Source organism: Cyanistes caeruleus, chromosome 23 (assembly GCF_971803275.1).
Source record: "Cyanistes caeruleus chromosome 23, bCyaCae1.hap1.1, whole genome shotgun sequence".
NCBI classification, from domain to species: Eukaryota; Metazoa; Chordata; class Aves; order Passeriformes; family Paridae; genus Cyanistes; species Cyanistes caeruleus.
In genome coordinates, this window is record NC_141723.1 from 3,393,377 (window position 1) to 3,417,611 (window position 24,235).

At 48.7% G+C, this 24,235-nt stretch overlaps 1 protein-coding gene across 6 annotated transcripts; it reads left to right on the forward strand.

Moving 5' to 3' along the window:
• The first annotated feature begins 1,113 nt into the window (after positions 1 to 1,113).
• GLB1L2 (galactosidase beta 1 like 2) lies at positions 1,114 to 23,908 on the forward strand. Of its 6 annotated transcripts, none has more exons than XM_086861152.1 (20): positions 1,175 to 1,284; positions 4,382 to 4,441; positions 5,573 to 5,770; positions 5,891 to 5,959; positions 6,247 to 6,342; positions 7,394 to 7,502; positions 7,772 to 7,864; positions 10,349 to 10,430; positions 13,130 to 13,194; positions 15,042 to 15,126; positions 15,591 to 15,728; positions 16,301 to 16,381; positions 16,573 to 16,679; positions 17,046 to 17,192; positions 17,580 to 17,651; positions 18,566 to 18,647; positions 19,830 to 19,917; positions 21,687 to 21,801; positions 22,675 to 22,791; positions 23,191 to 23,908. In XM_086861152.1, the coding sequence occupies exons 1-20, from the start codon at positions 1,202 to 1,204 to the stop codon at positions 23,275 to 23,277; spliced, it is 1,974 nt and encodes a 657-aa protein (XP_086717278.1). In that variant the 5' UTR covers positions 1,175 to 1,201; the 3' UTR covers positions 23,278 to 23,908. The 6 variants fall into 6 exon arrangements, with proteins under 6 accessions (XP_086717280.1, XP_086717281.1, XP_086717278.1 ...); XM_086861153.1 differs by having other exon boundaries at positions 1,178 to 1,284; positions 18,569 to 18,647; XM_086861151.1 differs by lacking the exon at positions 1,175 to 1,284 and adding an exon at positions 2,511 to 4,210 and having other exon boundaries at positions 18,569 to 18,647.
• The last annotated feature ends 327 nt before the right edge of the window (positions 23,909 to 24,235 follow it).

Genomic DNA, 24,235 nt, shown 5'->3' on the forward strand with positions numbered 1-24,235 from the left:
AGCCACCTGCCCGCTGGGGAGACCCTCTACCTGCCCAGGGCATCCCTGGGGCTGGGAAGGTCTCTGGGCAGGGGGAAGGGGTCTCCAGCCAGGCTCCCTGTCCGAAGCCTCTCTGCAGGGTCTGTGCCCGGGGTGTCTGTGGCAGCTCCCTGCCCGGGCTCTCGGTGCAGCTTCTGTTCTGGGGGTCTCCATCGTGGGGCTCTCTGGGAGATCCCTGCCTGGGGACTCTGTCGGGGGTCTGTGTCTGAGCTCCCTGTGCATTCTGGCTGTCCACACTCTCTGGCTGTCCCTGCTGTCTGTCAGTCTGTCCCTGCTGTCAGTCTGTCCCTGCTGTCAGTCTGTCCCTGCTGTCTGTCAGTCTGTCCCTGCTTTCAGTCTGTTCCTGCTGTCAGTCTGTTCCTGCTGTCTGTCAGTCTGTCCCTGCTTTCAGTCTGTCCCTGCTGTCTGTCCATGCTGTCTGTCAGTCTGCCTATCCATGCTGTCTGTCTGTCCATGCTGTCTGTCCATGCTGTCAGTCTGTCTGTCCATGCTGTCTGTCTGTCTGTCCATGCTGTCTGTCCATGCTGTCTGTCTGTCCATGCTGTCAGTCTGTCCATGCTGTCTGTCCATGCTGTCAGTCTGTCTGTCCATGCTGTCTGTCAGTCTGTCCATGCTGTCTGTCCATGCTGTCAGTCTGTCTGTCCATGCTGTCTGTCCATGCTGTCAGTCTGTCTATGCTGTCTGTCCATGGTGTCAGTCTGTCCATGGTGTCAGTCTGTCCATGCTGTCTGTCAGTCAGTCAGTCTGTCAGTCTGTCAGTCTGTCAGTCTGTCAGTTAGTCTGTCTGTCAGTCTGTCAGTTAGTCTGTCTGTCAGTCTGTCAGTCTGTCAGTTAGTCTGTCTGTCAGTCTGTCAGTCTGTCAGTTAGTCTGTCTGTCAGTCTGTCAGTCTGTCAGTCTGTCAGTCTGTCAGTCTGTCAGTCTGTCAGTCTGTCCGTCTCTCCGGACCCCCCGGGCCGTTCCCTCACGGTCTCGCGGCTCCTTCTCGCGCCCCCACCGGCAGCCAATGGGAGGCGGGGGGCGGGCCCGGGGGCGGGGCGCAGCCAATGGCGCGCGGGCGGGGCGGGGCCGGGGCGGGGCGGGCGCGCGCTGGGGCCGCGCCCGGCGGGTCGGGGGTTCGGGGCCCGGGGCCGGCGGGGGGCGCGGGGCCCGGGTCCCTCGGCCATGTGGCCGTGCGGGGGGCGGCGGCAGCGCCGCCTCGGGGGCGTCGCGCTGCTCCTCGTCGTGCTGTGGCTGCTGCTGCGCAGGTGAGAGCCGGCGGGGGGCGCGGGGGTCGCGCCCCGGGGGCGGCGGGCGGGGTTCCCGCGGCGGCGGGGCCGGGCGGGGGTGGGCGCTGGGCGGGTGTCGCTGCCCCGCCGGGCGCAGGCCCCACCGCCGGGAGCGGGGCTGGCTGCGGGAGAACTGCGCACGGATGGCAGTCGGCGGCGCCGGTGGAGGGGAGAACGGTTATTAACATAATGAACGTAATTAACGGCCGCGCCTCGTGCGCGCTGCCGGGGGATTAACGGGAGGCAGGCTCGGTGGAATCCCGGCTTTCCGAGCAGGGATCTCCGCTCCCATCATTCCTGCAGCGCAACGGGAGCGTGGGAAGGAGCGCGCCGAGGGAGGCGGCCGCCGGGCCGCAATTACCCAAAGCTTTAAATAAATGCTGCACCTGATATCCGCGGCTCTTGTCCATCACCGAGGGCACCGGCGGAGGAAAGCCCCGCTGCCAGCGCCATAAACCGGCTTCTGTGTGAGGTTGTGCCGACCTCGGCTCGGGGGAGGCTTTACATCACCGCAGCGCTGATGGATGATGCGCCTGGCCGATCAATCAGCTCTAACCCAGCTCCGGGGCTCCCTGGCGTTCCCTGTCTCCAGCCCGCTCTGTCCCCAGGCACTGTGGTACCCATGGCCACCTCTCCGGTCTAACCCTCTTTGCTTCCTTCTGCTGGTCCTGTTTCACTCTCCAGACCAGCAGCTGTTCCTCTGTAGCCCACCAGCAGTAGCAACAAGTTGTTTTCGGTTCTAGATTGAATCCCACGTGGTTTACATCACATTCATTTCGGGGGTGATGCTCTTTCCCAGAGGAGCATATCCCATGTTTGTGGCTTTCAGGTGACAGAAACTCTTCAGTCCCTGAAGAGTTCCATGCTGGAGAATACAAGAAAATATACATGTTTATGTATGGAGATACATAATTATTTATTGCCAGCTGGATGTTTTATAACAGGTTCTTAAAATCATAGTCGGAAGTAAACCTGATCCTCAGAGCTATGGAAAAGCTTCAATAAATCTTTGCATAATTAGAAGCAAAATTCTTGCACAGCTGGCCTTGGGTTTGTGCCACCTGGGTTCTTAGGGAGGATTATTGCAAACTGATACCTGATGGAGGCACGGAATCTGTCTCTTGTGAGAGTGTATCCACAAACCCCAGTATGCAGAATAAACCCCAGTATGCAGAATAAACCCCTGGATGCAGAATAAACCCCAGTATGCAGAATAAACCCCTGGATGCAGGATAAACCCCTGGATGCAGAATAAACCCCTGGATGCAGAATAAACTGCTCTACAAAAACACTGTCACCTCAGCCATGGGCTGTGAGCACAGGGGCTGTGCAGGGCAGCGAGCTGGGAGCCAGGGCAGCTCTGAGCTTTCACTTTCCCCTGGTCAGAGGAAGGCCAGAATAAACAGCAAAGCCCTTGGAGGTCTCAGTGGAGCTTAGGGATTAGCAGCAAAGTCCCTTGTCCTCTGAAGCACGTCCTTTAGCATCAGCAGAGAACTGAATGGCTTTCCCCCCTGTTTCTTCTGGCTGTTTTCTTTCCCACCAGCTTTTTCTCCCAACTGTGTATGTGGATACAGGGTGGTTGAACACCAAAGGTGAATATCTCTCTTGCAGAGAGGACTTCAGCCAGATTTGTGTTTCACAGGCATGAACAGTGTGGCACTTTGGTTCAGAAGTTAATTGGGACTTTCCTTTTCCATGTGTTGTGTTTTGCACTTCAAATTCCATCTTACAGGAGCTTATTCCATCTCATTGGAATAACTCATCCAATCCAACTTCAGAGTGTCTGCTCTGGGGTTAGTTTGTAATAGAATGGTTGGTTTGGTTTGGTTTTGTTTTTGCAAAAGAGACTTCCCTGAAGCAGAGACAAAATCACAGAATTGTGGAATCCTAGAATTTGTGTTGGAAAGGGTATTGAAGATGTCCCTGCCATGGCCAGGGACACTTTCCACTATCCCAGGCTGCTCCAAGCCCCGTCCAGCCTGACCTGGAACACTCCCACGGATGGCTACTGAGGTTGACAAAGGCCAGGAACCTTTAACAAAGTGGAGAAAAAAAAAAGAAAGATCATTTGCAGCCTGTTCTGTCATTATAGCCTGTTCTTTAGTCATTAAAGAAGTGAGAAAGAAAATCTGCTGGGAGCTATAAATTGCTCTCAGGAGGAAGTACAGAGCCCAGGTACACTTTAAACTCTGGCAGTCCAGCTCAGGGTAACAGGATGAAGCTCTGCTGAGTCACAGAAATGTTTCTTCCCGAGGTAACTAGAGCAGATCCTAAGGAGAAATGTGGGTTTCAGGATATCCAGCATGTGTTAAAAATACTGGGAGCCTGGGAGCTTCCTACCAGCCCTTCTTTGGGGAGAAAAAGCACTGGAACTGGGGAGTTTGAAAGTAGGAAACTTGTTGGGAATGTGCCAGGTTAGTTATGCCTGGGATTAAGGAGATGAGCTTAAGTGATTAGTTTATTTTTATCTGTGTGTGTGTGCTTCCTGAGCACAGCCTTCATTCTGGCACCAGTCAGCAGCACTTTTGTGTGCAGGGGTAATTTAGGGCTCTACCTAGCTCAGAAACAACTTTTTTCCAACCTAATATTTGAAAATTGGAGTTTTGCATCTCCAGATCCCTTTGAGCTTTCCACCTCTGGCTCTCCACCTAAAACAGAAGCAGATGTAGCTGCTGATTGGTTTGCCAAAGTTACAGTCTCTTATTTAGCAGCCTAGAGGGGCAGGTGGCCATGGGATATCCTGTTGGGGGTTCAGAAACCTTTCCTCTGCTGCTGAAATTTGTAACAATTCCTTGGGAGCGATGCTGCTGTTTCCCAGCCTCATTCATCATTCTCTGGCCGTGTTTCTCGTGCAGATGAGCATTTTCAGTCCTGTTCTTACTCAGGCACACTTTGAATGTGGCAGGTTGGTGTTTTGTACTCATTTCTCCTACCTGAGCTGCTCTATCACCATGAGCTGTTGTTATCACCCCATATCTGACCCAGCACAGTCTCCCTGCTCAGTTTTTGGGAATGGCTGGACAATCAGTGTGGGTCTGTGCAGGCAGTGAATATCTAACCTGCCTTCCTTTTCCAGGTATTACCCCTGCCTGCTGCCGGTTGTTTCAGAGCCCTGTGAGAATGCTGTGCTACTCAGGTACCCTCTGAGCTTGTCAGCCAGCCCGTGCAGTACCCTGCAAGCCTTAGCTTTAGCTCCTTTTAGTCCCCCTGTGCTGTCAGAGGACGGGCAGGATGCTGGTTAGCAATCCCTGTAAGCCACGAGCTCTGAGCATCCTCACCCTCTGCTAACAACTGCTTTACACATAGCCTAGGCAGCAGCTGGAGGCTTAGGTGTTCCTCTCCTCTCACTGTGATGTTTCTCCCAAACGTGTGGGTCGTTCCTGCTTTCTGGAGCTGGGAATTCATCCCTCACATCTGGCTCTGATAAGGAACAAGCTGCCATTGTCTGTGGGCTGATGGAGGCAGTGACACTGCTCTGTGTCTTGCTGCTAAAATGGGGTTTTGGTTTGGCCAGAGTGAGCTGGGAGCTTGCAAGGCCATGAGCAGTGCAGGAACTGAGCCAGGAGGGGCTGTGACAGCAGGAGTGCTCACCCTGCTAAGTGCTGAGGAGCTGCTGGCCCCCTGGCTCTGGTTCTTTGGGCAAATAACGTTTTCAGGATTAATATAAGCAGTGATGCGGGCAGAGGTAAGTTTGTGGTGACAGCTGATTTAGTCTCTCCTGTGGGATGAATATAATCCAGGGGTTCATTAAATGGAGGAAAAGGTTCTCTGTCCACAGGGAACAGGTGAGGGGGTTTTATTTTTCCCATGCTTTGAGTTGGAAGATGCCAGAGTCCCCAAGACATTCGGGATGGCAAGGGTGAGATGCAGCTGCTGTTAGAACATGGATCTGGAAATCAGCCATGTGCCCTCCTACTGCAAGTCAGGGAGATGTTGAATTCCATAAGTTTGGGAAGTGTTTGTGAGTGAAAACTTGCCCATCCCTGATTTCAGCAAGTGAGTTTCCTGCTCTGTGCCTGAGCAGTGTCAGTTGTAGAGCGAGGCACAGTGTGGGGAAGCAGCCAATAAAATAGATTTAAATCTCCATTTGGGAAGATCTGCCAACTGGCTTAGAGCCTTCTGAACAATCTGTGTGCTCTGTATGACCAAGATGTGGCTCTCTTGAGAGGCAGGAAGGTCCGAGCTGGTCCTGCTGGGTGAGGTGGAGTGAGGAGGACACATTCCTTCCCCAGGACTGACTGCTCACGTGTCTCCTTTTCTCTTCCAGGTTTAACTGGAGCGAGCTGACCCCTCTGGGGCTGTGGGGGAGGACCCTGGGCTTGCAGACAGAGAACTCCCAGTTCCTGCTGGAAGGGATGCCCTTCCGCATCTTCGGGGGTTCCATGCACTACTTCCGAGTGCCCCGGGAGTACTGGGAGGATCGGATGCTGAAGATGAGAGCGTGCGGCCTCAACACCCTCACCACGTACGTGTCCTGGCTTCCACGCTTCCTCCTGTGGGAAAAGGCAAATGGTGGGGCCTCAGGTTTTCTTTGAGCATCCCAGACCTCATCCTTCAGCTCCCCTGCCCTCGCTCTGCCTTTCAGGTACGTGCCGTGGAACCTGCACGAAAAGGAGAGAGGGAAGTTTGACTTCAGTAAAAACCTGGATCTAAGGTAGGTGGCACAGACAGCTCTGTTAGGAAATACTCCTCTGGGGAGGGGAGGGGGTGTGTGGTGTTTGGGTGAAGTTGTTATTTCCAGATGTGCCTTGATCAGGCAATGGGGACTTGTTCCTTCTCAGTTTAATCTGAATCTGTCCTTTAATCAGTTCAGCACCAGTGCAGTATTGCTGCTTCACCAAGCAGCTCCCTTCTGCTTTGGTGCCTAAATTCAGTGGTGACTGGAGCAGCAGGAGTGGGGGTTCTGCAGGCAGACAGTAATTCCTCTGTCTGGATCCCCAGGGCCTTCCTTTCCCTGGCAGCTAAAAATGGACTGTGGGTGATTCTGCGGCCTGGACCTTACATCTGCTCAGAGTGGGACCTCGGGGGTCTGCCCAGGTGAGTGTGGAAATGGCTCAGTTCAGGGGAGCATTAGGGACAGACAAATCCCAAATTCCTGATCACACAGCCAGGGCTCCTTCAGAGGAATTGCTTTGGAATTGCTTGATGGGGGATGTTTATTTTCTGTGTCCCCAAAGCGGGTGGACGCTCATTATCTTATGGAGCTCTTCTGATTTATTTTTTTTTTGGAGTGTTCAAAATAGCACAAACCTCGGTGGAGATATTTGGGGATTATTTTTATTTAACTTTTCACTTGCCTTTGGCATCAAAGCTCAGGTGTCAGGGACTAATTCCTGAGAGCAGAGCTCCTCATGACCAGAGCCATGTTAGATTATGAGAAGTGCATCTGTTATCAGTTGTTGTCACATCACCCACGTGTTTTTTTTTTATCAAATAGTTAAAAAATTTTAATAAAGAGCAGCAGTACTATTCTCATTTTCCAGCTAAAGAGGAGATGATTTTTTTTTTTTTAAGTCCACAAAGCCACATTTAGCAAAGAGTTGAAGTCTTACAGATCTTTGGAAGGATATTAATTAAGGCCTCATTTGGCAGAGAAAAGGAAGATACAGGCTCATTCCCCTTAAATTGTTACAGCATCATATTGTTCTGCTCTTCAACAAATTGCCACTTTTTCTGTTAACTCCAGAGAGAACCCAGCCTTGTAAATCAGTGGTAGAAATGATGGGAACAATTAGAGAAATCTGTTTTGAGAAAGGATTGGGATTTTTTGAAGGAGCACTTGGTTGTAGAGTGCCCTTGGGAATGCAGGGAATTCACTTTAGAGTGATAAGATTAATCCTTGAAATATTATTGCTAGAGGCCACAAAATGAGTTTAGGCCTGAAATGCAGAAGAAAAAGAAGAGAAAGGGATTGGGAATTGGAGCCTGGATTTATTTCCAAGTGAGTGACAGACACCACTCACAGCTCGGGGTGTCACAGCCGCTCTGTGGGCTCTGCCAGCTGACACCAGTGATCCCTGCCCAGCTGTGACTGGTGCCAGTGGGTGAAATATCTCTGTAACACATTCCCTGTCCTGCTTTTCCCCAGCTGGCTGCTGCAGGACCCCGAGATGCAGCTGAGGACGACGTACAAGGGCTTCACAGAAGCTGTGGACGCCTATTTCGACCGGCTGATGCGCGTTGTTGTCCCTCTCCAGGCAAGCAGGATCCCTGTCCCTCTGCAAGGGTGGGAATGGCTGCACAGGGCAGTGTGGGCTGTGTGTGACAGCAGCAGGGTGAGGCAATAACAAATGGACCAGTTTTGCTCCAGCAATCAGCACAGGCTGCAGTTTTCTCTGTCAGTCTGGGAGGGTGGAGCTGAGTCCATCTGATACTGATGCATCTTTCCTGCCAGCTAGTGTGATTTTGGTGCCTGTGGTTAGAAATCATGGTGAACATCTCTTTTCTCCCTTTTTGTCCTCCACAGTACAAGAAAGGAGGTCCCATCATTGCAGTGCAGGTGGAGAATGAATACGGTTCCTATGCCAAAGACCCAAACTACATGACCTATGTCAAAATGGTAATGGTGGCACTTTCCCTTTTTTCTGTGTCAATCTCTCCCATAAATCACCTTCCTTACAGTGTTCTCTTTTTCCTGTGTAACTTTTGAGCATGATTTAAGAGACCCTTGCCTTATCCAGCTGCATTTTCCTTGGATTTTCCTTTCCTCCAGGACTGGAAGAGTTGGCACATGACCCTCTCAGTGTTGATAAATCTGTGTTCTTATGTCTTCCAGAGAGGAGGGTGATAGGGAGCTGGGGAGTGTCTGTGTTGCACAGCTGGCCTTGAAGAAGTTCTCACCTTGGGGTTTTGTTTTGCCTCTCCTAGATGATATTTGATAAAGTTTTCCCTTTGTTGACCTTCCTGGGAGAAAAGTTGATGGGAACAAGTCACCAGCATGCTCCTGAACTTTTGTAATCTGGGGCTCAGCATCAGTCAGGTTAATTTGCCTAATGCCTCCCTTACTCCTGTCAAAAAGAGATTAAACTGTGCCCTGGCTGCTCTGAGTCAGTGATGAGGAGCTGGCCCGTGCCCAGGGAGGCTGGATTATCCTGGTGGATCTCACAACAGCCTGACCTGTTTGTTTGCCCCCAGCACCAGTGCAGGGCAGGCAGATAATGAGATCTGCAGTGTCTCTCACAGGCCTTGTTGTTGTTTAATTTCTTTTCACTGAATTCTTAAAAGTTATTGCTGCACATCAGGAGGGTCATGCATCCAGTCTTGCTCTTCTGCCACAGGATTATGGGATCCTTCTGAAAGTTTTTGGGTACCCCAGCTGCACCCTGAGCACCCTGAGGCTCAGCTTGTCTCATTGCTCTTCAGACAAGTAAATTCATGGCAGGAGTGTTGATCTCCTTAGGGCTGTGGCAGCTCCTGCACCGACTCCATCTCGTGCCGTGACTTAACTCTGCTCACAAGGTTAAATATGAAGTGTGTACACAAACAAATGAGAGATAATGCCAAGCAAGTGGTTTTCAGAACCCAGAACCAAGGGGACACAGAGGCTCTGGGGGTCTGAGCAGCCTGCAGGCTTGGCCTTGCTTTTCATGGCTCAGTGAGGAAAGAGCTTGTGCTGTTTCAGACTTGTCAGGACAGATTTCCCTGCCAGGCCTGTGGATGTGTTTTTGCAGTGCTGTTTCATCATATTCTGGGATGGTGTGCAGTTTGCATCTGAGGCAGTATAGGATAGTGGTTAGAGATGAAAATGTGGGAAAGCAGGATTCACAGGGCTTCGTTTTTGGTTGGAGCGAGATCTGATGTGAGGTGGGGCTCCAAGTCTTTGTTCTGGTTCGTGGCAAGGTGATTAATTCACATCTTGCATCTGTGACCAAATTGCATCTTCCTGCAATTAATAACCTCATTAAAAAACACCCACAACTCACACCAAACCTCAAATCCCTGTGCTTACCTCGCTTTTTGGTGCAATGCCTTTGCCTTCTTAAAAGTGAAAGATGTATTGACATGACCCTTCCCACACAGAACTGAGATTCTATTCCTGCTTCTGCTGTGCTCTGAGAGGCATTTAATGTGTGGCAGCTCTGCTGTTCCTCCATTTCCCACTTAGACTCAAAAGGAGGGGAAGAAACTTAGCACTAATGCAGTGCTCAAAGAGTTACCTTGGTAAAATTGGTTGGAAATTCCAGTTCCCTCAGCAGCTGAGTCTGAATCCAGCCTCTGTTCAGGTATAAATTTGCTGGTGATGGGTTGATAAAGTCAGCAGGTTGGGTTTGTCTGTGGGCTCTGTGTTGTCTAATGCAGACACTGCCATGCCCAGGTCTGCTCTTGGTGCAGGCAGGGACAGTAAACAAAGGGCTTTATCACTTTTCACAATTAGTAATTTAGACTGGAGACTGGAGCCTTGTTCTCAGAGCTCCTGGGAGCTGGAGGAGTGAGTTCCAGTGCAGGTACAGTGAAATGAGTGGTTAATTAACAACTAAGGTTTCCTGATCTCTCCAAACATCAGCCACAATGGGAGGAACCTCGTGTGTGCAGGGGATTTTTAAAACCTTAAAGTGCTGTTCCCTCTGGTGCTGGAGTATTGAGGAGCCACTAAATTCATTGATTATTGAAAAACATTCATACCTGAGCTGTCCTGTGATGCCATTCCTTGGAAAACCAGCTCTTCCCTCTTCTCAGCTTTCACAGTCAGGAAGCCTGAGCTGCTTTTCCTTTCCTCCTTCCACCTGAATCCCTCTTTTGATGAAATCAGTGAAGCTGTTTATTACATTGATCTCATGAGCTGAAATCCTGATGTTGGATGATGCCTCAGTGAGAAACCAGTCCAGCTTTCTAAAACAAAATAAGATATTTCAGTTGTCTTTAAGCTGGGAAAGGCAGGCAGGGAAGTTTGAGGAGGAGTGGGAGATGTCACAGGGATAATATTTCATTACAAGGCACTGCCAGTGGCAGGCTGTCCCCACAGAAGGTGATGCTGTAGTGCTTTAATATCCTGGGAAATGCTAAACTCTGTTAACACAGTGGCTTTTGCTCTTTTTTAATCTAGGCCCTGTTAAACAGAGGGATTGTGGAGCTGCTGATGACCTCAGACAACAAGAATGGGCTGTCCTTTGGCTTAGTGGAAGGAGGTGAGTGCCTGTAGAGGTGAGGGAAGGCTGTGATCTGTGGGGAGCGTGGCTTTGGGAGGAAAACAGGACTTTAATTCACCCTCTGCACCCACTGAGTGTGTGCTGGATGTGGCAGGAGGGACCCCTTGGCTGGATGGTGCAGCCAGGACAGTCCCAGACCCTTCCCAGAAAGGTTTAGGGTGGTTTATTTTCCACATGAAGTGTAACACCATGTGAAGGGCTGGGCACCTGTACTTCCCACTGAGTCAAGAGATGGCAGCAGCCAGCATTTCTTAATGTTTCACCAGATTGCAAGGCTGAAAGTGCTGCTTATTGCTTCATTTCAGGATGTATTAAACAAGTTCCTCAGCAATTACTAACAGCAATTATTCGTTCCTAAGGTAGATGCCTTGCAATTAATAAGAGAAGGAAAAAGGGTCCATTATAACCTTGATTTTGAATTTTACATTTAAGCAGTAAATTTAGCAATAGTTTGTGAGGCAGCATTATCTTCTCAGCAAGCTTATTATTGGGTGTAAAACCTTAGGTAGGTAAAGGAGGGTGTCAGATGTGTACAATGCAGAAGGATGCCCATTTCCCTTTTATAAAATATAATTCTAATAAGTTCTTAAAATGCTGCTTAGCACCCTCCTCCTTTTTCCTGTGAAGAAATGGAGGTGCAGCTCCTTGAATTTCTCTAAATCTGACTGTTTGGGGCACTTATTCTCAGAATTTCAGGTAATTTCAGCTGGGATTTGCTCTGTCCTTGGCCTCTGCTCTCTCCTGTGTTCCTGCCAATTGTAACTGCTCCCCCAAATTAAGTGTTTGCAGGGTACAGCCTCGAGTGCTCCTGGTAGCACTCAGTCATAAATAATTTCCAATCTCAGGCACGGAGATGATGAAAGGGAAAGATCTTCCCCTCCTTTTTTTTTTCCCCTCCTTTTTTCCCCCCTCCTTTTTTTATTTCCCCTCCTTTTTTATTTCCCCTCCTTTTTTTGTTTCCCCTCCTTTTTTATTTCCCCTCCTTTTTTATTTCCCCTCCTTTTTTATTCCCCCTCCTTTTTTTTCCCCTCCTTTTGCTTTTCCATGGCAGTATGAGAGGGATAAATCCATGAACTGAAGTCACAAGCCTTCAGCAGCACGCTGATCTTGTCATTTGGATTTTTTCGGGTGTGCAGCAGTTTTCAGCTGTGACCACACAGAGTCACTCTCTGCCTGCCAGAGCTGTCAGCAGAAGGACTGGAGTGGAAATCCCTGCCTTGCCCTCATCTCCTGAGGAAATGTTGGCAGCCTCAGAGCTCCTTCTCGTGCTGAGTGTTCTGCTGGGAGCTCTTTGATCCCAGTTTGCCTCTTGGATGTCACAGGAATCTGTTTATCAGAGGTGTCACTGATGGGATGTGTGGGATAACCAGGCTCCAAGAGGAAGAGCAGCAGGGTGGTGAGGAAGGGGCTGAAAGTGAGGCAGGAATCACTCCCCATCCCTGGAGTGTCCAAAGCCAGGCTGGACAGGGTTTGGATCAATCTGGGGTACTGGAAGGTGTCCCTGCCCTTCCAGGAGGTGGGATGGGATGAGCCTGAAGGTGCCTTCCATCCCAAACTGATCTGATTGCAAGAATCCCAAGCTGATGTGAGGTGATAAAGGGAGCTCATGGGTGACAAAGGCTCTGCTGTCCCTCCAGGCCGTGGCTGAAGGACCATGGTGGGATTCCTTGTGTGGGGTGGGGAGGAACATCCTGTGAGAAGGATGAACAAGGCTCTGGGGACTGGTTCTCTTTCCCATGGTAATCTGCATGGAGAGCAGAGCTGGGCATGTTCTCCTTCAGAATTGCCAGCTAACGTATTACATCAGTGCTAAATCCACCTTTTATTTTGTTCTCCTTTCATGTTCTCTGTGCTGAATTCTTCAGCTCAGTGCACTACATAGGTCAGCCTATTAAAATCAAGGTATAAATAGTGAGAAGTGAGCTTTTCTTTCTGTAAATATTCTGTTTGAAGTGCTCTGCCTGACACAACTGGGGCTGGGTTTGATACCAGCTCTGTTGTTAGAACAGTTTTGAATGCTGAATCACATCATCGCTGCTGCGTTTGTCTGGTGGAAATATCAGCGTGACCAAGGGCTGGGAGATTCCAGAATGGTTGAAATGCCTGCCAGGGGCTGGAACACTGATCCCACATTAGTGTCTCCTGTCCTGCAGGCAGGTGTTCCCACTCCAGAGGCTGAGGATGGGCAGGAGCACACAGAACTGTTCCAGTTGCAGTTCTCTGTGCTTCTCCTGTCCCGTGGTTGCTCTCGCTCACCCCCACAGACATGACAAGATGTAGGATATTGCCTGGGAAGGGATTCCTGCAGCTAAAGCCTGGGAGAGCAGTGTGGCATCCAGACAGGACTTTGTAATGAGTTTGCCTTTATGTGGTGCCTTTTAAGTGAGGATCTCCAAGTGCTTTACAGGCTCTAATTAGAACTGGTGACACCCCAGGAGCTGCTCTGATGCTCTCTCTCTCTCTAATATCTCTGCATGTTAGAGCTGAAAGATGGCCTGGGAGGATTCCAGTGTGTGCTGGGGTTCACTTGGATTCTGCATACCAAGTGAAGGCTTTGATGGGGAATTTCTAAGGAGGTTATTTTGGGGGTTCAGAAGGTTCCCTCCTGCTGGGCTGAGGCCTAAGGCCCTAGACATTTTGGATGAGTCTAAATTAATACATTTTTCCTTTCCCACTAGCACTGGCCACTGTTAACTTTCAGAAACTGGAGCCTGGGCTGCTGAAATACCTGGACACAGTACAGGTAAGATGCAGAAGCACTTTGTTTATCCATATTTTCCAGCACTAGAAGTGAAGCACTGACACATCCTGTTTGGGATTTGTGTGTTGGCTTGGGGCTTCCTTCTCATTAGGTCAAATCCTTCTGGAATCAGGGAAGGAGGATTTAAGTATCTTGTTATCCAGCACCCTCTAAAAAGGCTTTTCATCCAGCTGTGCCCTGTGTTTAGCTGTGAGGGGTTAGGGTTTCTGTGAGTGTGGATACCCAGAGCATCTCAGTGCACAATGGTCAGACCTGTCTCCTGAAGTTCATAATCTTTTTCCCAAACTCTCTCACCCTGCTGCTGTGGGTGCTCTTTGCAAACTGCAGGTGTGTCTGTGCACCGTGATGAGTGCTCATCTCCAGGGCCTCCTTCAGGGTAGATTGATGAAGTTTTAGTGTGTCACTTGAGCATTTTTAACCCTTGTGTGCTGTCAGAGGAGGGGATTCATTAATGAATGCCTGATGAACTCTTGGTGTGAACAGTGTCCTGGTTGTGATGAAGGAGTGGTGAGGGAATGGCAACTTTTGGGGTTAGTGACAGGTTTTCTGTCTCTTTACACCCTCTGTCCTCTTTTCCTGTGCTCTGCTTGCTCCAGATGAACGATGGGAGCACTTGGGATCTGCCCCCAGCCCTGATCAATTCTCTGCTCACCTCTTCCCTTGGCCTTTGCCTGGCTGTGGAGGGAAACTCTGCTGGCATGCTGGATCTTCAATCCTACAGCTTTCATTTGTTTTCTTTTCCTCTCCTGGCAAAAGAAGCTCTGCTGGAAGTGCTTTCACCTTCTTTAGGTCTTCCAAAATTGCCCAAACCCTGCAAATGAGCAGAACGTGGCAGCTGCCCCACCAGATGAATACAAAGTGTCCCCAAAGGAGCAGCTCCTCCTTTGCCACACTAATTACCAGATAGGAAATGTTTGTAGGGGCTATGAAGCTGTTTTATCTTTTCCTTGTTATGGGTTTTTGTTCCAGAAGGTGACAAAATCACTTCTTTGGTTCACTGGGGACGGATTGATGAAATACATATTTCCAAGAGCTGGAAGGTTTAGGTGATTACAGGCAGTCGTTTTCTCCTAATGAAACACGAGTTTCTTTAATGCCACTTAGCTCAGCCAATTCCTGAGGCATCAGACAAAACCCCTACCACACACAGAGGGCAGAACAGCCTGGAAATAAAGCCCAGGGGCTGGAGGGGCAGCCAGGCTGAGCACACATCGCCCTGCCCATGCCATGGGGACAGGAGGGATCCTGCAGGAGCTCAGGGAGCTGGCAGGCACTGACAAACGGGAATTTGCAATTGCTCTGTGTGCAGAGCCTTTAATGAAGATCTAATTCCTGCAAATTCTTCCCTGCCAGCACCATATGCAGCATTAAAAAGGCATTAAAGCAGCTCAGGTCTGCTGCTGTACCTTGGCAAGCACGGGCTGCCCTGCACCTGCAAGCTCTCAGCTGGCAGTGGCAGATAAGCAGACATTTATAAATGTGTGTTTGTAGCAGGAACTAAACACTGACAGTTGGTTTGTCCCTCTGCTGAAGCTCTCCCAAACAGCAGCATCCAGAACTCTTTGATGGCACCTGATTGTGTGCCCTGTGCTTTGTGACTAGCAGAGCCACAAAGCTTTGCTTGCCTCTTCTGGGCATTGCTGCTTCTTGTTCCTCACATGCCCAGAGCTCCTCAGGTGCCTTTTTGTCTGTGCCAGTTGAGAAGAAAACACTCCTGTAAAACCACATCACCACACTGGAGTTGAACAATACTGCTCTAGAAAGAAAAAAAAAGGGTGACTGCAGGACTGTCCTGAATCCATTTTAACTCTGTTTTTTCTCTTTGACAGAAAGACCAGCCCAAGATGGTGATGGAGTACTGGACTGGGTGGTTTGATAACTGGGGAGGCCCTCACTATGTCTTTGATGCAGATGGTGAGCACCAAATGCTGTTCTTGTAGAACATTCTGTGGTGAATTCCAGCCCCTTGTGAGTGCAGCACCTTCTCCCTTGGTTTAAAAGCTTATTTGGTTGGCTACTATTAAAAAAAAACGACCCCCCAGGGCATCTAGAGAGCAGTGAAAACAGAGCTAGACAAGATTGTTTTAACAACTCTCTTATCCTCCTGCAATTGTCTTTGTAATTGGGTCATTAGCATGTTGGGTTTAGGAGTTTGATTGGAGTCCTTGCAACTCTTCTTCTTAAAAGCAAAACTCCTGCTGAAGGCCACAAGATTTTGCCCTTTTTCCCCTGGAGGAGAGGATTATTTGTGTGTATTAATGCATCAGTAGATGTGCTGCCCCTTACTGAAATCACTGTGACTGCACAGGAACGTGGCTGATTTGAAGTCCCCAATTTGTGCCCTGTGGCCTCCCTGGCACTGCCCCTTTTTTTTGCAGAGATGGTGAATACTGTAGCAAGCATCCTCAAAACAGGAGCATCCATCAACCTCTACATGTTCCATGGAGGCACCAACTTTGGCTTCATGAGTGGGGCTTTGGAGGCTGACGAGTACAAGTCAGATGTCACCAGTTACGGTGAGTTTGTCCTCATTGCCTTGCCTCTGCTGCCCTGGCCAGTAACCAAAGTGATCAGCACAGCCACTGTGTCCTGCTGGGACACACAATTCCTGTCTAAAAAGGGGCTTACATGAGTGTTTTTAATTCCCAACCCATTCCAGGAAGTGGGGGGATTTTCTTATTCTGAATTGTAAATAGAGGTGTCACAAATGATGAATTGATACCTCTTTTTTTTTTTTTCTAGGGAGAGATGGTGATCCAAGACACCATTTTCTAATTTTACCAAGTCAAATTTTACCATAAATCTCTTTTCATCCCAACTGCCTGTGGTTAAAATGGTTAATTGTTGACTTTATCCTGTGTGAAATTCTGGATATGTGCAAATTAGATCTCTGAAAGTGTGAATGGCTCTTCTCTAAATTAAGGAATTTTGTGGCTGTTTAGTGATGTTCACTCAGATTAAAGTGTACAGATTTCCACACTACAGACAATGCCATGAAAATTGTGCCTGGGGCTTTCATTTCTTGCGTGAAGCCATCCCAGAGCTGCTTCATGTTTTTAAAACACATGCTGCTTTTCTGCTTTTCCAGATTATGATGCTGTGCTGACAGAGGCTGGGGACTACACATCCAAATTCTTCAAGCTGAGGCAGCTCTTCAGCATGGTCATTGGTAATTTCAAACACAGGAACCACAGCACTGCCCCACCCACACTGAAATTAGGGAATTATTTCAGCTGGCCCTTCTGCTGGAGCCCCAGGGTTGGGTTGGGAATTAAGGATGGGAGGACCAAAGGAGGTCTGGAGGGATCTTGAATTTGCTTTGTCTGAAATCATTGTTCCATCTTTCTTTCTGCACCCCAGGCCAGCCCCTTCCTCTGCCTCCCATGATTGAAAGCAAGGCCTCCTATGGTGCCATCCTGTTGCACCAGTACATCTCTCTCTGGGATGTGTTGCCAGCACTTTTACAGGTAGTGACACCTCTTTTAATGCATCCCAGACCTAAAAGACATCAAATTTTACATCAATTTGTGCTCTGCCTTGTTACCCCACAAGGATGAGGTTGGAGGATTTTTTTTTTGCTAAGGATTTGAAAAGCAGCAAATCTTTTATCTCACTTTTTTTTACTTCTGTTCTCTTGGAATTGCAGTTTTGCAAAAGTCCTTGGCTCCTTTTTCTGGTACTTTGGGGGTAGCTTTCTGAAGGTCAGGAGGGAGTTTGGGCTGGAGCAGAGCTTGGGGAGGCTCTCAGCTGTGGCAGAGTGGAGCACCTGCCAGAAATGAGCCTGTTCATGGTTCTGATCAACTCCTGATGGCAAATTTGCTTCTCCCCTGCAGCCCATTAAATCAGAGTTCCCTGTGAACATGGAGAATCTGCATCTGAACGACAGCATTGGGCAGCCCTATGGATATGTGCTCTACGAGACTGTCATTTTCGGGGGGGGGCACCTGCACACCAGGGACCACGTGCGAGACCGGGCACAGGTAGGGAGGGACACAGAGTCCTTGGGGCCTCCCTCAGCCTGGGGGGAAATGCTCTGGTCTGGAGAGGCAGAAAATGGGGGAAAACACGACATTTTAAATCAGTTCTGTGATTCACTCCTTCCACTTCGCAGCTAAGCCCCAAACCCTTCTAATTTCTAATGAAATTTCCAGTTCCAATCTGCTAAAACTTGGAACATCTTGAAACATCGGAATGTTGAACGTTCTGAGAATATTCTGATTGTTTTATTGCTCTGACAGTGGCACACCTATGGACACCTGAGTTGTAGTTTCAGGCAGAGACAGTTTCCTCCCCAGATGCAGCTCTGGAGTGCTGTGACTGTGATGTGATTGATGAGTTGTTCTGCTCTCCTGTGCTCTGTTCTGCAGGTGTTTGTTAACACCATGTACGTGGGGGAGCTGGACTACAACACAGTGGAGCTCTCCATTCCTGAGGGACAGGTAACAAGATCACCAAAAGGAGAGGTCTCAGAAAGGCACCTCCTCCTAACCCAGACTGGCTTGGTACCCTGATCAGACACAAACAGTGGCATTTCACTGCCAAGTTACCATTTGTGATTGGAAAGTGAGGCCTGAATGCTTTTCATGGAGAAAATTCAAGTTATTGTAGTCCTTGCTGTGCAGAATTTGCCAGACTTTTTACCACAGCCACAACATCAAGCACCTGAACCTTGTTATTGCAGATTAAATCTGTGCAGGCTTCATCTTCCTTAGCACAAAGCAGGTTTTAAGGGGCTTTGGAGGCTTTTGGGTCTCAGATTAAATGAGGGGGAATGTCTCTGTTCAGCTCTGAGAGCAGTTTCACCCTGGCAGAAGCTGGCAGTCAGAACACTGTATTGATTGAGCAGCAGAGCTGTGGTGGCTGGAGGAGCAGGAGAGGGGGTGGATGCACTGGTTCTTAAGGCTTGTGGGAAAGTTTATGGCACGTGCCTGTCCTGTATCAAACTCCATTTCTGACCCTGTGGGTGATACCAAAATGGGAATTAAAAATTCAAGAGGGGAAAAAAAACCCCAACCCAGAAATCTTCTGTGCAAAGGCTGCAAGATCCTCACTGTTTGCAGTAGAGAACTTTAAAGTAAGTTTATAAATTGCAGCTGGCAAAATTATATATAATAATTTAATAATATTAAATTATATATAATTAATTATATATTATATTATATATTATTTTATGTATTATTATATATCTACTATAATTATATTATATATGTTATATATAGTTATATTATATATTATATAATGTTATATTATATTCTAATAATTATATATTAATTAAATTATATATAATTGCTGCTGCTGCTTTCCCCCTTAAACACCTCTGGTGAGGCTGGTGCTTCTCCTGGTTTGTTTTCAGCAGGGTTTCAGGCAGCTGAGGCTCCTGGTGGAGAACCGAGGGCGTGTCAATTATGGGCTGGCACTGAACGAGCAGAGGAAAGGTGAGTTTGGTTCTGTGCTCCCAAACTGCCCCAGAGACTTCTCGGAGTGGAAATGCTGCAGAAGTGTCCCTGTGCTTTGCTCAGAACCAGCTGAGGGCCCAGCACAGCTCTCGTGGTGCTGGTCAGGACTGGGAGTTGGTGGGAAATGGGGTGAGGGAGGGAATGTGTTAAAAAACATCCTCAGCCCTGGCTGGAGTGATCACAGGAAAAGCAGCAGATGCTCAATGCCCTGCACCAAGGTTTATTTTATAAGGGTACAGCTAAACCCAGGGCTATCAATGAATCTTGCTCTGCTCTAGGTTTCCTAGGTGATGCTCAGCTCCCTTTCTCTTGCTCTGTGAGCATATTACTTCACAGGGAGGGAAGGAAAATACCTTTTTTTAATCTGTGTTTTCCCTTGAGGGGTTGATATTGGAGGATCACACCATTTAAAAGCTCACACAGTGTCAGGAGGAGGGAACTGCATCCCCTTGAGCGGAATTGACTGAAATGCTCAAGCCTATCACACACAGTGGTGGAGCTGGAAGGGGTTGATTCTATTTTCGTGGGGAACTGTGTGCAAAAGCTCTATAAAATAGATTAATGGAGTTAGGCATGTAACTGTATTGATTTTATTTAGTGCAGGAAAGTTGCATAAACCTCAGTGCTGCCCAGGCAGCCTCAGTCCTGTGATCAGGAGGCTGCATTAGCACCCAGGCTTTGCCTGCTTCAGGGAGAGCAACTTTAACAAAAGGCTGCTAAAGGTGAATGACTTATTCAGGTGCCTTCAAATCCTGGGATGAGAAGCCCTGGACCAGCCCTGGGCATTGGTGCTGGCTCAGTTGTGTTTTGCTGTGCCTCTTAAAGAAGTGATTGAGTGCTTTAAAAACAAATCTGTGCATGGTCAGCTCACTAAAGCCCAGCAATCCCAACAAGCCCAGCTGCTGCTGTGCCAGCACATCCCAGGGTGTTCTGCTGGGAGGGGATTGAGGCCCTGGTGAGTCCAGGGAAAGGAGAGAATGGAGAGGCCAGAGTTTAGCAATGCTCCCCACTCGATCTGGATGAGCAATGGGACCATATGGACTCTAATTCCATTGCAGAACGTGGCTGCTTTCCATCTCCTGCTGTTCCTCAGATCCAAATAGCAAAATCCATCAGCTTTTGCTGTTCCTCAACTCATCATTACCCCCATTGCTCTTGCAGGCTTAATTGGTGACGTCTTCTTGAACAAAACTCCCTTGAGGAACTTTAAGATTTACAGTTTGGAGATGAAACCTGCCTTCATGAAAAGGTTTGTGGGATTTTAACTTCCTTTTTTATTTTTTCCTTTCCTCATTTGAAACCAGCTGTTTTCCAGCAGTGCAGTGTCTAATAGGGAGCAGCTAAATGAGGAAACAGTGGGGAGGTGGATTTTTGCACTGATAGATTCCTTGCTGATACTTTTGCCTGAAATAGTGCAGGAACTGGTACCAGCTGATCCACACCATCATTTAGGGAGAATTCTAACCCCACTGTGCAAGTTTAAAGATTTCCTTGCAGCAAGGGTTAGATCAGGTTAGGTAAAAGCCAGGCTTACCCAAAGGGAAGGATCCCCTCACACCCACATGTTGGAAATTTTGGGTCTTTCTGGAAATTACCAATCTGGTTGATATATTTAGTAATTCAGACTGGCAAGGGATGGATTAATTCTGGAAAGCTACTGATAGTGCATTAACAATGCAGATGGCTCCCTCTCTCTTATGTTGTTTTGCTTTAATTCAAGGAAGGAAATTTAGCAGGGGGATGTTGAAGAGCCTCTGTCAGCACATAGAGAAAACCTCAGCAAATGTTTCAGGCAGCAGATGCCCTATGGACTCTGGCCACAGTCCAGAGACATTTTCAGTGATGTTTTTAATACCAGGAAACAACTTATGTGCATCCCCAAGATCCCACAGCTGCCCCATTTTGTGTAGGAGGGAGAGAGAGGTCAAGTTAAACCGAAAGAGCTTTTAAAAAGGCAAAAAGTTCACATTCTGAAAGGCCTCAGGACAGTTTTACCAGGTGCTGAGGGGCTACCTGAAGGATTCTTATTGATGGGGTAACTCCCAGCCTGTTGGACTGCAGGGTTAGAGGAACATTTCCAGTGAGGAGCATTAAAGCAAGTGAGCTGCCATGGCTGAACAAAAGCAAGATTAGTCACCACTACCCTCAGCTCCTGGCTGCTGACCAGCAGCACTGAAACACAATCAGCTCACAGTCCCCTCGGGGGAGGAGGGAGAGGAGTGTTGTGAAAGGAACTGTCACAGGCTTTCAGTTGAATAATTCAGTAGCAGCCAGGCTGCACTGGATCAATAACTTCCCCCAGTCCAAGAGATGCAGTTTGTAAGGGTTGCAGGGAACATGTTTTGACAGAGGCTCAAGGCTTCTGTGGGATTCTGCTCTCCTGATTTCCTCTTCTGCTTGTGCCCTGCTCCCAAATTGTTGCCACAGGTAAGAAATAATGTCAGATTTCCCCTAATTACTGCACACTTGCAAGGATGTGTTTGTGCTCCTGGACAGGAGCTGTGGCAGGAGTGTCTGCTTTGAATCCTGTCGGTTCTGCAGGCTCCTTTAGCGAGCCACAGACATTGAAAGCACCCTGGCACATCTGAGGGATCCTCAGCAGCCAACGTGAAGCAGAGCTTTTATCCCAGAATGGTTTGGGTGGAAGGGACCTTAAAGATCCTCTCATCCCACCCCTGCCATGGGCAGGGACACCTTCCACTGTCCCAGGGTGCTCCAACCTGCCCTTGGCAGCCACAGCTTCTCTGGTTCAGGGTCTCACCACCTTCCCAGGGAAGAACTTTTTCCTAATATCCAATCCAAACCTGCTCTCTTCCAGTCTGAATCCTTTTTCCTTTGTCCTGTCACCACACGCTCTGGTAGCAAGCATTTCCCATTGCTGTGAAGCACCAGAGGCGGTGACAGCCCCAGGGATTCTCCTCCTGTACCCCAGCTGGGCCTGCCAGGGCTGGGGATCGTGGGGACAGAGGCAGCTGGCCCCAGTGCCCTGTGTGAGTGTGAGCTGTCCCTCTCTTGCAGCTTGCAGCACGTGGCTGGCTGGAGCACGGTCCCGGATTATTTCGTGGGGCCGGCGTTTTTCCGCGGGAGGCTGTGGATAGAGCAGCAGCCCCAGGACACCTTCTTGAAGCTGCAGGCAAGTCCTGGCTGTTCTTGGTCAAGTTTTTTAAGAAGCTGAGTAGAAAGACCTGATCTCTGTGCCTGTAGCCTCCTCCTCTCTCTCAGTGAATTATTCTGGCAGACTCCTCCAGGTAATTCTGTTCAGTCTAGAGAGGCCTTGTGAGAAAACATGTGCAACACTGACCGTGCAGAGCTGCCAGTACCACTTCAGTTCTGTCTTTATTGGCATACAAATGCTATTTTCTGGTTCCAGAGGAGTAATGGGCACAGAAAATAAAGGAGAGCCTTGTTTTATCCCTGTCTCCTCAGTGTGACGTGGGAAGAGTCACTTCTTTGTGGCCATGGCATGGGAGTTAACATTCCTGTCATCCTTCTGTGGGAGACTGCATAGAACTTCAGATGAGATTTTAAATGTTTTTAAACTTCCTGCTCTGATTTCCTTCCCTTGGAGCCAACCTTGTGCCCAGCCTTACTGTCCTGCTCACTTTCCCATTTATTGGGAAAATTATATATGTTGTAAATCAGGCCAGCCAGCAGCAATTCAGTTTTTCTGGCACCTGGGAAGGAGGTGAAGGCAGATATTCCATGCTTGGGAAGGAATAAAGCCCTTTCTGTTCAAAGGGAAGAAATTTCCTATAAAAGCACAAATCACAAATTGCAGTTTTTTGAATGCTTTATCCTTTTAATGAGTACATTAAGGATAACTCCTGTTCAGCAGGGCTTGTTTAAACGTTCCTGGCTGCAGGGATTTGCACAGGAAAGGCAAGCAGAAAACCTGCAGAAAGTGCCTGGAAAGAATGCAAGTGTGAAAGCAGATTTGGTTTCCTGTGGGGACGCTAACGAGGCAGCAGAGCTGCATCAATAATTCCATGTTCTGCCTTGATTCCAGGGCTGGGAGAAAGGAGTGGTGTTTGTCAATGGGCAGAACCTGGGAAGATACTGGAAGATTGGACCTCAGGAAACCCTTTACCTTCCTGGGCCCTGGCTAAGGAGAGGGGGCAACGAGGTGAGAGGCTCTGCTGGGATTGCTCTTTGCCTCTTGGGGTGTTAAAGATCCTTGTCCCAAAGGACAGGACATCAGTTATCCTTCAGCTGAAAGCAAGAGGGGCAGTGCTAACTCCTAAGATCTCTGAAAATTAAGGAAGGTGCTGCTCTAAAGCTGGCTCTGGCTCTGACAGCCATTGAGGGGTGACAGGGATGGCAGCTGAACTTCACAGCTCTGCCTCAAGCTGGAAATCAAGACAAACCTGATGTGGTGCTGCTTCATTCCTGCACCACCGAGGCAGAGCCTCAGTCACTGTTCAGACCCACACTGACTGATCTCTTTAAATGGTGCTTCCTTCTCCTGAGAGCATTTTAAGCCCCCCAGGCTTTGTAAGAAGGGCTTTTGTGTCTCCCTGTGCAGATTGTCATCTTTGAGGAGCACACGGCGGGGCGGATCATCCAGTCCGTGGACATCCCGTACTTAGGACGGACGCAGTACGTGGATTGAGAGCTGCTTTCCCACGTTTGGCTCACCCTGAGTATTCCTGGTTGCATGTCTGGGGATGTGATGGCTCAGCACTTGGGCATGCTAATCTCCACTAGAGCCAGGGGAAGGCTTTGCCCTCTGGCAGTGAGTTCAGAGGAGAGGACAGCCAGAGGAAGCAGGGCCGTTGTTCCATGGATGGATGGATGGATGCAGCAGCTCATCTCCCTGGACTGCTGAGGCCCCCCAGCCCGGATGGCTGCGCATGTTCTGGACCATCTGCTGGATGTGGGGGAGGAAAAAGGTGCTGGAGGCAGGTGAGAGAAAGAATTGAAGCCATCTGAACCGAAAGCTGAGCTCAGCTTTCCAGAGACTTTCAAAATGTGCTATTGCTGGCCTCCTCGTTTTTATAATTAGGTAGGGAGAAAATAGTTGGTGAACATGTGAGTAATCAGGTGTGGAAACCATTTTGGTGTGCTTTGAGGCAGATTTTAGCAAGTCTCTCTGCAAAAAAGCCATTATGTGTTCCCTTGTTGGAAGGCAAGGTGGTTGTCAAACGACTTTTAATTTCAGCTTTTTTTTTTCCACTAAGTTTTACTATGGAGGTCGCCTCTCTCTCAAAAAGAAAAAGAAATAAATTAAAAAGTGAGATGTGTTTTTGTCTTGTATCAAATGTATCATTATGTTTCAGGCCAGGCAGGAATTTCCAAGGAGGAGAAAAGAAGGAGTTCTGCAGTCCCCTCTCCACCAGTGCTCACACTGTGAAGCACCTAAAGATGAAATTCCCCCTTGGAAAGTGAGCAGGGATCAGACTTTGGCTGGGGTAGAAAGAAAAGGGATTACAGGTGGGAAAACTTATCCCTGCTTTCTCCTTAAAGCTGCTGTGGGATTGTGGGTCCTGGCTCCTTTTTTCTTTTTGTCCCTGTTAACAGAAACTTGGGATTTAGGTAAACATGAGGTTCTTGTAGCTCAGCAGCTCCAA